This window comes from Thalia democratica, chromosome 8 (assembly GCF_965202585.1).
Source record: "Thalia democratica chromosome 8, ktThaDemo2.hap1.1, whole genome shotgun sequence".
In the NCBI taxonomy this organism is placed as follows: Eukaryota; Metazoa; Chordata; class Thaliacea; order Salpida; family Salpidae; genus Thalia; species Thalia democratica.
Window position 1 is genome coordinate 26,996,661 of NC_139172.1, and position 16,635 is coordinate 27,013,295.

At 26.7% G+C, this 16,635-nt stretch overlaps 1 protein-coding gene across 1 annotated transcript; it reads right to left on the reverse strand.

Moving 5' to 3' along the window:
- Nucleotides 1–3,374: 3,374 nt before the first annotated feature.
- LOC145842295 (mitotic spindle assembly checkpoint protein MAD2A-like) lies at nucleotides 3,375–11,176 on the reverse strand. The gene is made up of 5 exons (XM_082949719.1): nucleotides 11,062–11,176; nucleotides 10,190–10,339; nucleotides 7,123–7,261; nucleotides 5,468–5,562; nucleotides 3,375–3,649 (listed from the first exon to the last, which is right to left on the reverse strand). The coding sequence occupies exons 1-5, from the start codon at nucleotides 11,129–11,131 to the stop codon at nucleotides 3,483–3,485; spliced, it is 621 nt and encodes a 206-aa protein (XP_082805845.1). The 5' UTR covers nucleotides 11,132–11,176; the 3' UTR covers nucleotides 3,375–3,482.
- Nucleotides 11,177–16,635: the final 5,459 nt, after the last annotated feature.

The window sequence follows — 16,635 nt, forward strand, 5'->3', positions numbered from 1 at the left end:
GTATTTTCATAATCGCCCTCATGAAAGCACATTTTAAAATAGTTGCACTACTTGTTTCGAAATCAGCAGGAATTTGGTGGTCCCAGGCTAGTTTTAATGTATAAAAACCCTTGTTAGCCGCAGTTGTAGTAAAGACGTAACCTTATTGTTTTAGTCTTCATTACAAACCTTTAAGTATCTAATGCAGGGTTCCCCAAAATGGGCGATATCGTCCATTTTGGGATGAAATTAGTAAGTAGGGAGGCAATAACTAGTAAAATCGCAAAAGGGAGAGGAATTTAAAAATTTTGGGCAGTCAAGAAATTTTGAAACTTGCACTAGATATTCTTGAGTTGCAGATGAAGAGCAAAAAAAAAGGAAAATTTTGTTTTTAAATGGTAGTTTTATGAGTAGTCTTGCTGGAGGGGGCAATAGCCTTTTTAACTTATTTAAAGGGGCCATTTGAAAAAATGTTTGGTAAACACTGATCTAGTGTCTAACTCTAAAACATTCTACCGTAAATTTTCCTTCAGACTTTTTTTTACTCTTCATTTAAAACTACAAAATATTTAGTGTAGGCTAGTTGATTACTTATTAACCGCCTTACTAGTTATCGCCCCCATTAGTCTTCGCTACAAACCCTCGAAGATCTGGTGTAATTTTTAGACCTATTTTGTGATTATTATTCATACGTTTCTTATATCCCACCCACTACCAAACCAAGAATATCCAGTGCGAGTTGGTTTTTTACCCATATACTCTTTTTCCATCTCTATGCTTGTCGCCCTCATTTTTCAACTATTCATTTAAAATCTGACAATATCTAGTAGGAGCTAGTTAGTTATCCATTAACCTTTTGTTGCTTTTGCTAGTAAACGGACAAATGCTAAACAACAAACTATAAATTGTAATAGCAGGCTTTGAAGTAAAAATTCTTTGAATGACCAAAATTTCCCAAAAAGAGACGATATCGTCCCCTTTTGGAAACCCTGCTCTAGGTAACCCATCAAGCACTAACAAATCAAAATAACGAGATAACTTTACCAATATTAATTGTTAAGGTTTAAAAAAATTTATAATTCTTTCCTGGCTTATATAAAACAGTGTTTCCCAAACAGGGATAAGTGACCCCTTGGGTGCCATGAGCAGTTAAGGGACCACGGGGGGTCATGAGGTCGTAATTTAAAACTTACACTAGATTAGATATTCTGGGGCTGATGATGATGAAGCAAAAAAAGGTCTTAATGGTAGTTTTGGAACTTAAACTGGATATTGTGGAAAAAATTTAGGGGGTCATAAGCCGTAAAAGGGGACCAAGTTGAAACTTACACTAGATATTCTGGAGTTTATGATGAAGAGCAAAAAAAAAGGTTTAATCAGTTTTAATGGTACTTTTTGAGAAATTTTGTTGGAGGGGGCTATAGCTTTTTCAATTTCCTTAAACGGGAATTATGAAAACTAGTTTTGGAAACCCTAATATAGAAGTTACAAAATTATCTAATAAAAAGTTTTAAGGTGAATTATAAACTTTGACCTTTTTGGAAAATGTTTTCCTTAGTTATGCTTCTTAACTATATTTTTGACTTTTCTCTGCTGTTTTAGATTTTTATGAAATTTTCGTAGCTCTTAATGATAAAACTATGTATATTTTTACTAGGGTTGGGAAACGTTTTTATTCGGCGGGCCGGAGCATTTCAATATGATTTAATACACAAGAATTACTCATTCATTTCAACAATACTAATTCTATGGGACCTTGTTTTTACTATAGAGGTTTTAAATCTCTTATATTACACCCAAGACTTTTTTATTGCTCTTGCTTTAAAATTCCAGAACATCCAAAACAAAAATGCAAACTTATTAATTTGGTTTAACAGGCCAGAGTTACATGCTGGCAGCTCGCAATATTACTTTTCGCGCATTCCACTTCAATCTCGAAAACATTGGCAGGCCTGTCATTTTCACATTCGGATCCGGCACGTACGTTTCCGACCGTGAAATTCTGTTAAATTAGCTACGAAAAAAATCAAAAAGCAGAAAACATTTATGTTTTTTCATAAAACTAGAGAACAATAATGGGTGATAACAAATTTTAATCGGAACGTATTTTGTCAATAAACATTTTTATGAAATTTAAAGCTTTTTATATAACTAATTTGCGGACCCAGTAGCTCAACTTTTTTTTGGCTCTTTATTGTTATCGTCAGCGTTTTTCTCAGAAACTGACTTCATAGTTCTTGAAGAACTAATACTAAGTGAATATACTAAAATCTTTAACATTCCGATTTTATAAAAGACTGTACTTGAGTCAATCAATTTTTCAAGCAGGAAACTAACTTAGCTTTTTAATGACTCCTCTAATCACAATTAACATCTTTAGGAATTCCATTCACAATATTTTTTTCTTGTCAAGTCTTAAAACAAGATAATAAAGAAAAGTGTTGCTAAAGCGATTTAGAAAATAAAGATTTTTTTAACACTAGTACTGCTATGTACCTCATAACGATGCACTGAAAAGAAATTGAAAACTTGGTGGACTTTCAAGTAAATTAGTAAACATAAGTATTTAAGATAGCATTTTGTACTATAGGTTGAAAAAACAAACTTTGTTTAAAATTTTACATAAGAATAAACGGGCTTTAATTGCTATTAAGCTTAAAGATTTTAGTTTAGGAGCTAGCTTTTACTTTTTTTAAATAGTACATGGATCATTGTTAAATAAAATAATGTATTTAGACAATTTTTTATACTGAAATTGGAGCTAGAACCATACTAGTCCTAGTAATTTGCTTCTAAATAGAAATACTGAACTTTAACTAATATTTTCTCTGTGCAAACCATAAATTCAGTTTTTTAGAGTATATGTATTTTTACGAAAGATTTTTAAAATCGTTTTTGTATATTTCAAACTAAATCTCTGTTTTACAAATAGAAATCAGATTGTCATTCAAAAACAGCACTTAAAGTTAGATTTTAAAATATATATCTAAATGTCTTAACTTTATTCAACTATAAAATATAAAATAAAGTCTGTGATTGACTGTATTATACTTGATGACTATCACAAAACGCATTTACTATCAAAAAACAAGAAAAGTTTTTATTATCTTTTTATTAGTTTTTAAATGAAATTTATCTAAAATAGTAATAAATTAATTGGTTTTATAAACAAACAGAATACCTTAAAGAAAACTAGTTTTTTAGTATAGAAAAGAACAAAAGAAAAATGTAGAAAAAGATCATTAGCACCTATTATTTTGAATGTTAAATTTACTAATAATTAAACTTACACAAAAATTTGTAATAAAAGTTTACAACTGGTGTATGAAAATATTCAAAATCTTAAACCGAGCTATATAAAACAAACTAAAGAACATGTGTGCGATCAAACTGCATTTAGGACGCAGTTTGTAACTCTGGTGCATTTTCTATTTCTCACTGACAACTATCAAAAAACTCTACACGTTAAACTCGTAGAAACACTATTGAGTTTTATTATCTTACTACATGTTGAACTTGTACGATACCGACCCGTCCACCTTGTGGATTGAGGTGGAGAAGGACTTGAGCTGCACGTTCTGCCCGTCTTTTATCATGCACGCGTTCGAGTCCTCCCAGTTGTCCGGCGCCTCCAGGTCCTTGTCCGTGTAGAACAGCAGGTCGAATCCGCCTGCGAAAATATTGATTTTAACGCGATATGTTCCTTTGATGTATTTTTGTCTTATAAGTGGCAGCAAGCTATAGAAAATGTTTATTTATACTGATCGTTTGTTTTAATCAAAAAAGAAATTGATGAAAAACGAATGATTTTGATTGAATTTTAATTAAACCAAGTACAGTAACCTCTCGCTTATTTACGCACATTGTGTCCACAGAAAAAGTGCGTAAAGATACGAGAGATCGTAAAGATACGAGAGGTATCAAATATACTTACTATAATGGCTGTTTTTTGATATAGCTTCTAGTTAAAAGCAGACTGGTACTTTACTAGTTTTAACAATTTTTTCACTAAATTTATTAATATGAAAACAAAAGACATCTATTAAAAAAAAGGATTTAAATTTATATAAAGTGATAATACTTGTAAACTAATTTAAATAATTTTAATAAGAAGTAGATTTTATCTTAATCTTTATTTATATCAGACTTATTTGATACTTAACATTTATATTCTATTGTACTTAGCAAATTCAATTTATAATTAAGCTTTTGTTTACAATTAAGAAATGGTGTGATGTCTATATTAAAATCTGTTTCTATAGTCTTTTACAAAAATATCCATTTGGTGCTGTAAAGGATTTCTTCTTTTGAACAAAAATATGTACGATAAAGATAAATGTTTAATAACATTTTTTTATGTTACTACAACTTTGCTAATTTTGCCCACATAAGGATAAACTTAAATTTAACCTCCTATTGTTAACAAAATTTATAATATACGGATGTATAACTAAATGTTCATTAACGAGTCAAGGAACATAAGTTAACAAAGTCTAAAGATATAGAGAGGTGAGTTAGCATTTAAAAACACATCTTAAATTAAAAATATACAATAAACCTAATTTGAGCAATACTAAAAAAAATTATAATTTATATTTTTCGAACTTTAAGAATTCTAAAATGCGTAACTAAACGAGAGTGCGTAACGTCACGAGTGCGTAAAGATGCGAGATGTAAATGAGACCAAAAAATCACAGCAAATCGAATCAGTCTGCTTGTTTTTTATAATTCAGGGTTTCCACGCAAAACTTTGTAGATTTAGCCTGAATGTTCAAGATTTTGACCGATTTAGCCTGAATTTTACCTTCCTCTTCAGTAGGCACTTTAAGTACGCACTTCCAGTTGAATACGCATTCAGAGTACGCATTATAAGTACGTATTTTGAGAGGTACATATTTTAGTACGCACATCTTATTCAGTACACATTTTTGAACCAAAATAAAAACTTTCTGTCAGGTATCTTTTATATTTATACTAGTAATTCTTAGCTATAAACTTTCCATTGAATAGTTGCTGTGTTCAGAATGTGTATTATAGCAAAATATAACTGTAATAATAAGTATTGGTATGTAAAAATAAATAATATAAACTTAATTATAAAAAATCAATAGTAGTTCAAAATGTTTCTAGCAAAATTTTGCAATTTTAGTCTGACTTTAAAGGACTTTTTGTTAATTTGTTACTATTGAAAAATAAATTTTATAAATTAGAACTGACAAATTCTGACATTTTCACCTAAAAAAACTGATTTGGTGTCAATTTAACCTAAAAAAACTGATTTTTGGTCATTTTGACCCCAAAAAACCGATTTAGCCTGACCCTTGGCAACCAACCCTGTATAATTATGTAAAAGAGCAAAAATTGCAATTTTTTTATAAGTGTGATGCAGGCCATTTGAAATGCATAAAAAATTTAGTAACATGTTAACACTATGTTATGTTGTTATAATTAAAACCAACAACCATAATAAACTTCAGTAGAAACTAACAAGTAGTGTCGAGCAACGGAAGGAAGGTGACGGTTGCTGTTATTTGCCTGATTATCGACCGAATTTCCTTGTTTATTTCCGCCTCTGCTTTGTTGCTGAAAAATAAAACTAACAATTTAGTTAATATTTTTGTTTGTACAACTGCTTTAACTTATACCAAAAAAAGAATAACTATTACCAGTAATAAGATAACTTAATGTTACCAGGCTTGCCACTCATTTTTTCAAATTTTTTTCCAGGTTTTCCAAATTTCTTCCAGGTTTTAAAAAGTGTACATTTTTGGGTCTATTTTTAGCTTTAAGTTAATTTCTATAAAAGTAACTGTATTAAATAGTACAAAAACATTTAAAAGATGAAGTAAAGTTATTTTAAATGTGTTTTCTAATAAAAAAAATTTTTGATGGTGACAATTAGTACTTTTTAGTACTGAAAATGTTAAAATTATTAAAAATTCCAGGTTTTTCCAGGTTTTTTGATCAAAATTCCATGTTTTTTCAGGTTTTTTTCAAAATTTCTCAATTTCCAGGTTTTTCCAGGTTATTTTTGCCTAAATTGTCGAATTCCAGGTTTTTCAAGGTTTTTCCAGGTTTCCAGGTAAAGTGGCACCCTGTGTTACACAACTAGCTTTAGTTTCAACTTTTAACTTTATTACTATTTATTATTTTTTTAAAAATACTTATACTTTATTTGTTACTTAAAAAATATTCAAAACAGTTATGAGAAAATTATTTGAAACAGCTAAGTTAACTTATAACTTAAAAATATATATACAACTTTTTAACAGTAAACTATATTATAAGAAATATCTTTAGCTTTAAAAAAAACTAGAAATTGATATTTTTTAAATTACAATTAAATAAGTCATAATATTGACCAAATTCTATTAAGCATTTAATTAAATTTAAGCAAAATATCACCAACTACTTTAAATTTTGCAATGAACCAAAAACACACAAAAAAGTCAGGTCACTTAATGTCAAAACGCATATTTAAATTTAAATACAAAGTATTTTATTAAAAAAAGTGAGTAAAATTTTCTAATTTTTTTAAAACGCTAAACTTCAATAGGCTTTTACTATTAACATGTTATTTACAATTGAAAACATTTTAACCACTAAGATATTAAACTGCATAAATAAATAGCTAGATTATAAGGAGTTTTTTAGTAAGTTAATCTAAACAACTTTCTGATACTTGGACACAAGCTAATCAACACAATACAAACAAAACTGTCATATAAAGAAAACGTAGGGTTGTTCACAACAGAAATAAAATTGTTGACCAACGAATTCACAAAGAATTTCAAGAAGACAATCACTATGACAGCAAACGGTCGTACAAAACAAAATTAATGGACAAAAAATTCATTAAAAAAAATTTTCGTCTAAAGACATGAATTCACATCGGAAATAAAATAGACATAAATTCACATCAGAAATAAAACAGACGTAAATTCACATCAGAAATAAAACAGATGTAAATTCACGTCCGAAATAAAATAGACATATTTTCACGGCCGAAATAAAATAGACATATTCTCACGTCCGAAATAAAATAGACATAAATTCACATCAGAAATAAAATAGACATAAATTCGCATCAGAAACAAAATAGAAATAAATTCACATCAGAAACAAAATAGACTTGAAACTGACCCGACGATCTTGCCATCACCTTGGCCGTCCTGCTGCTTCTCGCTGCTTATCTCGAACTGCCACCTTTCCATCACCTCGTTCGTTCCCACCTCCTTGATCACCACCACCACCCTTCTCACCGCCCCCTTCTCTATCCACTCTGCATTTTAATGAATATGTTAACACAGGGTTCCCGCTAAAACTTAAAAAAAATACAGGGTAATCCATAAAATATAGCAAATTTATGTGGTAATTATAAATAATAGTCTTAATAATAAAATAACAAGAGTTTGACGGTATTTGAGCTCTAACTTTAGTTAAATAAGCAAACTTTAGATAAAATGTATGTAACATAAAAAAGAGGAAAATATACGCTAGGTGGTGCCATAGAGTCACTGTTTTGTACTGATATTGCTAAGATTTTGATTTGAAATAAAATAAAATTAAATTTTGACTGTTTTTTCACCACGCGGTGTCGCTGATTTAGCTTTCAAACTTCAATCACATAGAAAAAAACGTAATTTTTAGGGATTTTTACATATAATTAAATTTTTTCTAGGGAATAATAGAGATTATTCAGAATATTGCAAATTTATAGGGAATTATAGGGAACTATGGGGATTTATAGGGAAGTTGAAACCCTGTTAATAACAACTTTGTGTTTTTATTGATGATTAATATAATTTAATTAAAAAATAACTTCTTTGTAACATATATGTTTAGATAAATTATGCAATAAAAGTTTTTAGATATAACAATAAAAATCTATTTAAAAATACTTTAAACTTCAAACAAAAAACTACTACATACGCAGTAGTACAAATTGTACTTAGATAACATGCTGGTGCTTTTATGATATTTTAGCTTCTCATTTCAGTATTTGAAAAAGTTATTTTATGCTTTATTAAAAGAACAGCATGCAAAATACGTACACAGTTTTAATAGCCTAATCTTGTTAAAAAGAACTAAGAAAGATAATAATAACAAGAACAATATATTATTTTATCAGTAACCTTGTATAGATATTAAACTAGCTAAAATAACTGTTTATAAAGATAGAAAATTCTACTTTCAGGTTTTATAATTTTTGTTGATTTACAGGGTTGCTAAATGTTTCTTTTTTTCATTTTCTGCCAGGTTTTTAAATAAAGAACAATTTTTTGTTCATTTTCACTATAAAACTAAATATAAGGTAAAAACTATTTTAATAGTACAAAAAATTTGGAAAAGACACTGTAAAGCAACTTTGAATGTGTTTTTCGTTGATAACTTTTTTTATGATAGATTTTTTGTATCTCAATCAAACTTCATAACTTTACATGTAAAAATTCTTTGAAATTTCAGGTTATTTAGTAACTTTTGTTTGAAATTACAGGTTTTGTTTTCTTAATTTCTCAAACTCCAAATTTTTTAAACTTTGTCAAATTCCAGGTTTTTTGGTAACTTAGCAAATACCATAAAATACCTGTAGCGTATAAAAACATACTCTATGAGAGTAATAAGTGCAAAATTTTAAAATAATTAAGGGCATAGGGGGGTTAAACACCTCTTTTGGTTTTTGATCTTATTTTATATAATTTTTACTAAGCTACAAGATGCTTTTTACAGATTTTAAAAATTCTAAATAATTTTTGAGATATAGCTGGTCAAAGTCGGAGGCAACAATAGGATCCTTATGGGAGGCGCAAACTAAAACGGCAAATCACTAAAAATCTATCTTCTCCTACGTTTTTTGAGATAACTACCTCAAATTTTCAGGAAATGTTCCTTAATATATTTAGAAAATTCTGTCGGAACAGAATTTTAAAAATTTAAAAAAATTGAAAAATAAAAATTTTATAACAAAAAAACTAAAAAAATTTTTTTTTGTTTATTTTTTGTATAAAATTTTTTTTTTTAATTTTTTTTTAATTCCTTCCGACAGAATTTTCTAAATATATCAAGGAACATTTCCTGAAAATTTGAGGTAGTTATCTCAAAAAACGTAGGAGACGATAGATTTTTAGTGAAATAGTCTATTTTTGCCGTTTTAGTTTGCGCCTCCCATAAGGAACCTATTGTTGCCTCCAGCTTTGACCAGCTATATCTCAAAATTTATTTTGAATTTTTAAAATCTGTAAAAAGCATCTTGTAGCTTAGTAAAAATTATATAAAATAAGATAAAAACCAAAAAAAGGTGTTTACCCCCCTATGCCCTTTAAGAAGTCTTTGTCAACTTTTAAACACTAAGTATCACAAGTAAGTTGAGACACTTTAAATATCTACAATATTTTTTCAAAAAATATAAAAAATATGTGAGAATAAATCTTATATAATCTAAATTTTAATGTACATTCTTGTATAATAACTAATAATTAATACATTAAAAAAACAAAGGCCATACATTATAATAGAGGTCAAACATATATTAATAAACTATGATTGGCATTTAGTTAACATCAAAGTTTATAATATAAGATAGCTTTAATGGAACAAAATAAATTATTGAAACTTTGAAATGTAGTTGAATATGTTACTACAAACGTATAGAAGGGAAATTTTATATTGTTAATTTTATATAGTTATTTGCCTTAACTAAAAAAGAATGCTCATTGTTAATTTTATGAAAATATTAAAAACTACCAAAAATATATCTAAAGCTTGGTTTCAACAGCAAATTAATTCAAATTTTTTATGAATTAACTTTGCAATATGAGGAAGAAATTAAGAAAACAACTATATAAAATCAAATAACTTTTGGAAGAATCCAAAACAAACAACAAAATACAGATTGAATAAACAATTTTTTTAAGTTATAAACTTAAAATTTTCTATACTACAAAATGTTTGTTTAAAAATGTTTTTTTTGCCTTTTTAATTTATATTTACAAAAAGAACGTTTAAGCTCTCCAACTACTTTAAGATAATTACATATTTTAAGTTACTTAGAGTGTTAAAAAACAGCAAAATGCATTTAGTACCTCGGTTGTTAATGCAAAAAAAAAGTCTTACTTGAAAACTAAAACATTCATCCCTAAGACCTAAATACTTTAGATTAAAACTATGCAACAACTTCTTATCAAAACAGTTAAGACTACTTGTTTTTAACCTTTCAATTGGGGCATGATGGAGCCCTGCAAGTACTTGTTCACCTGCTCATTGGTGCACACCAGCACTGAGAGGCCGTACTTTTTTTCAAACTTGAACATTTCTTCAGGGTACACGCCGCGCTGGTACAAAATGCTGTTGATTCCATAAACTGAAAGTTATACAGAATTTCTTATTTAACAAACTATTTGGTGGAAATATTCGAACATTGACTAGGTCAGGGATGTCCGACCTTTTCATGTTGAACATAATTACTTTTTAAGCAGATCACCAAATCTTCCCCTAATTTATAAAATTAAATATAAAAAAATAGTTAATTGTACAAGCTTATGAATTTATTTTTTTTCAAACATAGTAAATATTAATAAAAACTGGAGAAAAAAGAAAATCAAGCATTAACATTTAATATTAGTTTTATGCTAAACAGTAGGTTTCCAAAGTATCACTTCAAACTAATAAAAGCTTCATAATGTAGCCACTGACCACAGATTGATTACTTCTGAATTAGATTGACATGTATTCACAATAAAAAGTTCATAGTAATATAAAGACAAATTTATTTTAAAGTACAAATAATATTACTTGTAAGTACATAAAAACAAACAAATTATAAAAAATAAATAAAAAACATATTGATATTAATAAAGTATTAAATTACAGGAAAGTTTCTTTCATTAAAAAGAGAAAAATAAATCAAGTTCAATTTTTTGCTTAGACTGATGGGATTTAAAGTGTTCTGATAACAAGACTTATAACCAATGTATTTAAACACTATTTCAGTAAAACTATGATAAACTATTTCTATTAGTAGTTTAACTTAAAAACTTTTCACACCAAAATTAATAAATTAAACTTTATACAATAAAAACTTACAGAAAAATTCTGAAACTATTGCAGCAGAACCTTTTAAAGTGATCTTGTTGGACTGTTTAGTAGATGCCATTTTAAAATATAACTGTCAAATACAACATAACAAATTAATTTTTTATGCTATACTTATCATGTACATTATCATTTTAAGCTATAAAGTATATTTTTATAAAAGTTTTATTTTTTTTATAAATAGATATTTCTATAGACTTGAAAACTTAAAAAACACTCAAAAAAAGTTCAAATTGAGTTAACTCAAGTACATTATAATAAATATTTTTGTTGAAAGCCAGTAACTTATTTAAAGGGGATAGGGGTGAAGCACCTTTTTATAGTTTGATTTTTTACATAAAAAACTAAGGTTATAGCTTCTTTCTATTACTGTTAAAGTTCCAAACAACTTAAAAGATACAAGCAATCAAAATTTAAGAGTATATAGGCACAAACTTTTTAGACTATTTTCCTACAAATCATTTTCTTCCTAACAATTTGAGCAATATTTTTAAAATCTTCTCAGTTTTGTCTTTATAAAATTCAGAATAAATTGTAAGAAAAAATTTCAAATTTTCTATATAAATTTATTTTTTAGATATACAAAAAAATAGGTCTTTGTTTGTTTTGTGGTCACAAATAAAATGTTTTTTTTTTTTTTTTGGCTTAACAGACTTTTCAAAATATTACAAGGAACACTTTCTGAAAACTTTAAGTCTCTGGCTTAAAAAGTAAAAAAGATAGACTTTTAGTAAGATTTTAAGTATACAAGAAAAATGACAACAAAAAATTGTTGTCCATATGTTTTGTTTTCAAAAAATTATTGTCTCAAAAAAATAATTATTTTATATTTTTCTATAAAAAGTGAGTTATAGCTCATATTTAATAAGATTTTATTTAAAAGTCAATGTTAACTTTTGTAAAAGAGGTAATTTGACCCCAAATAAACTTAAATAAACAACAAAAATAAATACATAGTTAGAGTTGTTAAATAAATAGTACTCCATTCCTTGATTTCAAGCTTAAACACACTATGCTCAGCTCATTCATAAGTATGATGTAACAAGTTAATAATATTTGTTCTTGATTTTTGTAAATTAAGTATATCTCGTAAGTAGTGAATGAAATCTTCCATTTATTTTTATGAATGTAAAATTCTTATAACCAGCTAACAGTTACAAGTTTAATTTTTCTAATTATCTTTTGTACGTTTTTGTCAACATCAATAATATATTAAAAAAAACATACTAATGTTGTGAAAAATACTATATCACAAGTTTTTTACTAAATCTATAAGTTACATTTTAAAAGCATATAGCATATTGATTACAACATTTACTTTTGTTTAAGTTTGATGGTAAAAATGTTTTATTAAGATTAAAATTTATCAGTTAAGCAAGCTCAGTTTAGACCAGGGGTGGGCAACAAGCCTGCAACTTATTTTTAGTTTGATGATATTACCTTAACATTCAAATCACAAGCTTTTGTAGTCTGACACCAAGGTTTGGTTTTATTGAAACTTGTAAGTCAGTTACAACTGAAAGCTGCAGTCATTAAAAATGTTTTTATTTTTTAGTTATTTTAATGTTTTTAATAACAAAAATCATTATAAAGGTTATAAAAATTAAAAACCTGAATTTAAAATAAAACTAAAGGTTTTTAGCTCTTAAGTTGTGGTGCTAGTTTCATGGATTTTTTTAAATCTTTTTGTTATAATTGTATTTACGTTAATTATAATTTATCTTTCTGAATATTACTAAAATTCAATTAGTTAACCAATCACCTAATCAACTAATTACTTATCTAAAACTATATAAAATGTTTGTCCTTTGCAACTTATTAGTTTGTTTACTTTTACTTGTGATCATCGCACTAGCGTGAAACAATTGTTAAGTAATAAACTTTTTAACAATTTAACTTTTGTCATAATTATATATATATATATATATATATATATGTATTTATTTCTTTAATACAAACAGGATTATTATTTTTCTCTACTTACATTAATTACATAAACTAATTCACTACTTACACTAATTAGCATAATATTATTATTAGTATTAGATAATAATATTATCATAACTAAATTAGATTATGCTAATTAGTGTTAATTGATTTTTTCTGATGTAACCTCTAACTATTTATTTACTCAAAATTTAATCTTAAAATTAGTTGCTAACAAAAGTAGTTGAAAAGCGTTAGCCAAAATCAATTTTATTTGCTGTTTGCTTTAATAAAAAATGTTTTGGAATGAATCCTGTCTTAGATGTTTGTATTATAAAGAACTTAATACTTTCAGTTAGATATTGGTTTATTTGAGTTTGCAACCATTGATTGTTAGTTCACACTGGTTGCAGTGATTACATGATTGGATTGTTGATGCGTTTTTTGGAGTATGCAGATACTTGCTTGGGTCTTTAATGTTGAGTTTTTAGCCTTGTGAGTGTTTGCCAAATGATGTGTCATCAAGGATTTTTTTTAATTAAAATGATAGCTTTTTTATTTTTTGGTTACTTTGTTGTTAATTTTAAAGAGGATGTAGAAATACAAGTGCTGATAGATTACTTGCTTGACCTTCAAAAGATGTTTATTGTTGATGAGGGAAGAGTGATTCTTATCTTTTTCTACCATTAAAACTATAAAAAATAATGTATATTATAATGTATAGTAATGATAGATAAATATAATAATTTTATGTATGCAACTCAGAGGTCTTTTTGTGTACCCAGGTCCTTGAACCAAAACATTTTGAGCAAATTTTTGTGTTTTTTGTTCAATAAACTATACAAAATAAAATTTATAAATAAATAATTTTTGCTTGACAGCCACAATTTTCTTGAGGACCGCATTTTGCTGACTCTGTTTATAAAAAAAGCTTATATCATTTTGTGTTGAGTACATTTATTATTAATGGTAAAAATAAACATTAAACAATTACTTTTTTACCAAAAATAACAAATTTAAAGCAAAATAAATATATTTTATCTTCTTAGAAAAGGTTTACCCTTTGAATAATTAATATTGCAAAAGAGGGAAAAGATATATAAAATTTGCATGGGTAAAAAACAAATGGTAAAAAAAAAATTTCTGGTAAACATAAATCCTTGTTGCAGAATCTATGTAACAGTTGATTTATTTTGAAAATTTAATACAGAGAACCTAGATTGTAAATCATGAAGCAGACAACAGTAAAAAAAAATTTATTTACAGCGTTTTATTTATGGCAGAGTAATTACAAATATTTTTTACTTATTTCAAGTATTATGTTCATGTTTTTCAGATCTATGCTTGTCTATCATATTGTTTTAGAAGTTTGAATTATATTTGGAAGTGCTGTACTATTTTGGTACTTGCTGAATATTTTTAACATGAGAGACGATGAATGTCTAGTAGAATGCACTAACTAACAAAGTACAATATTACTATTGCTGTTAATTTAAGGACGTTAAAAATTATACTGAATAATCATTTTTATAGCAAAGTTAACTTTTATTTGAAATATAAAACTAGTTTATACATGATTCGAAAAGCTATGTAGTTCGTTGTTTTTCTAAACACAGAATAGATAAAAAGTAATTAGTTTGTTTAAATGACCATGTTTAAGTTGTTTCTGTACTTTAACAAGTTAACACAATTCAACGGAGCTATGCAAGTTAAATTTATGTTTAACTCGTTCATTTTCTATAGTATACAAATGATAAACATAATACAGTATGTGGAAGGTAAAACAAAAAAAAATTAAGCTTACAAAACTTTAGTTTATTTATAATGAAGTTATATGTCAGTTTTCTATAAAATTGGTGTAGATTTCTTTTAATTTTTAATTTTAAAATTTTGGGCAGTCTTAAATTTTTACTTTTTAGCTTGCTACTTTACTAATTGTAGCTTGCTATCGTATACAGTAGACTACCGCTTAAGTACGCACTTTTTTTGGTACGCATCACGCCTTAAGTACGCACTTATCAAGAAAGGTAGAATGGCCAACCTGCTGAGTTAGCCTAAGACTTTCACAAATTTTAAATTAGGGTGAGTAATCCTGAGTAGTCTAAGTGGCCATTTGTGACAGTCCTGTTGCTAAATGTTAATAAACAAAATACTTATATAGTGGCTAAAGAAAACTGAAAAAAATAATGATATTTTAGCTGTAATGCTATTAAATTAATAAATCTAGATGACAAAGCTAAAAAACCTACAGATACAACATAGTTAAGTCATAACTTAATTTAAATGTACAAACATTGATGTTTTCAAAATGTTTGGTAAACACAATGTAGTTTGGTACTTTACTTCTAACAAAACAAAATATGGCTTAATATTCTTTTTTATACCATTGACTGACATTGACTTTCTATATTAATAGTATGTATTAATTATGTAGAAACTTTTTATAGACAAAATAATGTTTTTTAAATCTAATAAAAAGTTTTGCAGATTAGAATTATGTATTAAACGTTATTTAAAATAAAAAGACTCGTTTATTTGGCTTAATTATTTGGTGGCTAGTTTTAAGAAAGAAAACAAACAACTAAAGTTTATATTATACTATGTCTTTAAAAAGTACGCACTACCCGTGCTAAGTACGCACTTTTTGGTCGGGTTCAATTTGCGTACTTAAGCGGTAGTGTACTGTATTTGACTCTGAGGTAAAACTTAAACAAAAAAAGTCCATTTTAAAACTTATAAATTCTTATAAACTTATAAAACGAGTATAAAGTAAATTTTATAGGTAAATTTATTAATTTTTCAAAAAACATAAAACTTTAATGTCAATTATTTTCCTTATCTTAAAAGCTATCTAAATTTTTTTTTTAATTTTAGAGAACGCACCTTTGTCTTTAATTTACAAAAAAAAATTGGTTTGGGGTTTGAATTATTTCATGGGGTCCCTCCAAAAATAAAGGTTTTTTTTTCATTAATATGGTATTAAAACCAAAAATTTTTTTTTTCCTTATGCATGTTATTTAAACTCTTAGATGTTTATTTTATAAATAAGGTTAATATCTTTTACGATTTGGCCCCAAAGCAAAATGATGTATATTACACTATCATTTCCTTGGCCATTTCCTAGATAAAAATTGATAAAAGGAAAAAAAAAACATTATTTATAAATTAAACATCTAAGAGTTTAAATAACATGCAAACTAAGGGAAAAAAAATAAAATAAAAAAATATTTATTTTTGGTTTTAATACCATAATAATGAAAAAAAAACTTTTATTTTTGGAGGGACATATGAAATAATTCAAACCCCTAACCAATTTTTTTTTAATTAAAGACAAAGGTGCGTTCTTTAAAATAAAATAAAAAATTTTTAGATAGCTTTTAAGATAAGGAAAATAATTGACATTAAAGTTTTATGTTTTTTGAAAAATTTATAAATTTGCCTATAAAATTAATTTTATGCTCTTACTTATAAACATATGAGAACTTATAGATTCACAACGCTTAATGTTGTTGTGGAAATTAGTTAAAGAAGCTAAATTTGTTTCACAAGATCATTTGCTCTACTTCACTAAGGATTCAGTACATATAAAAAGTCATTATTCAATTTATAACTATTATCTATCTATTGAGAAGTTCGTTT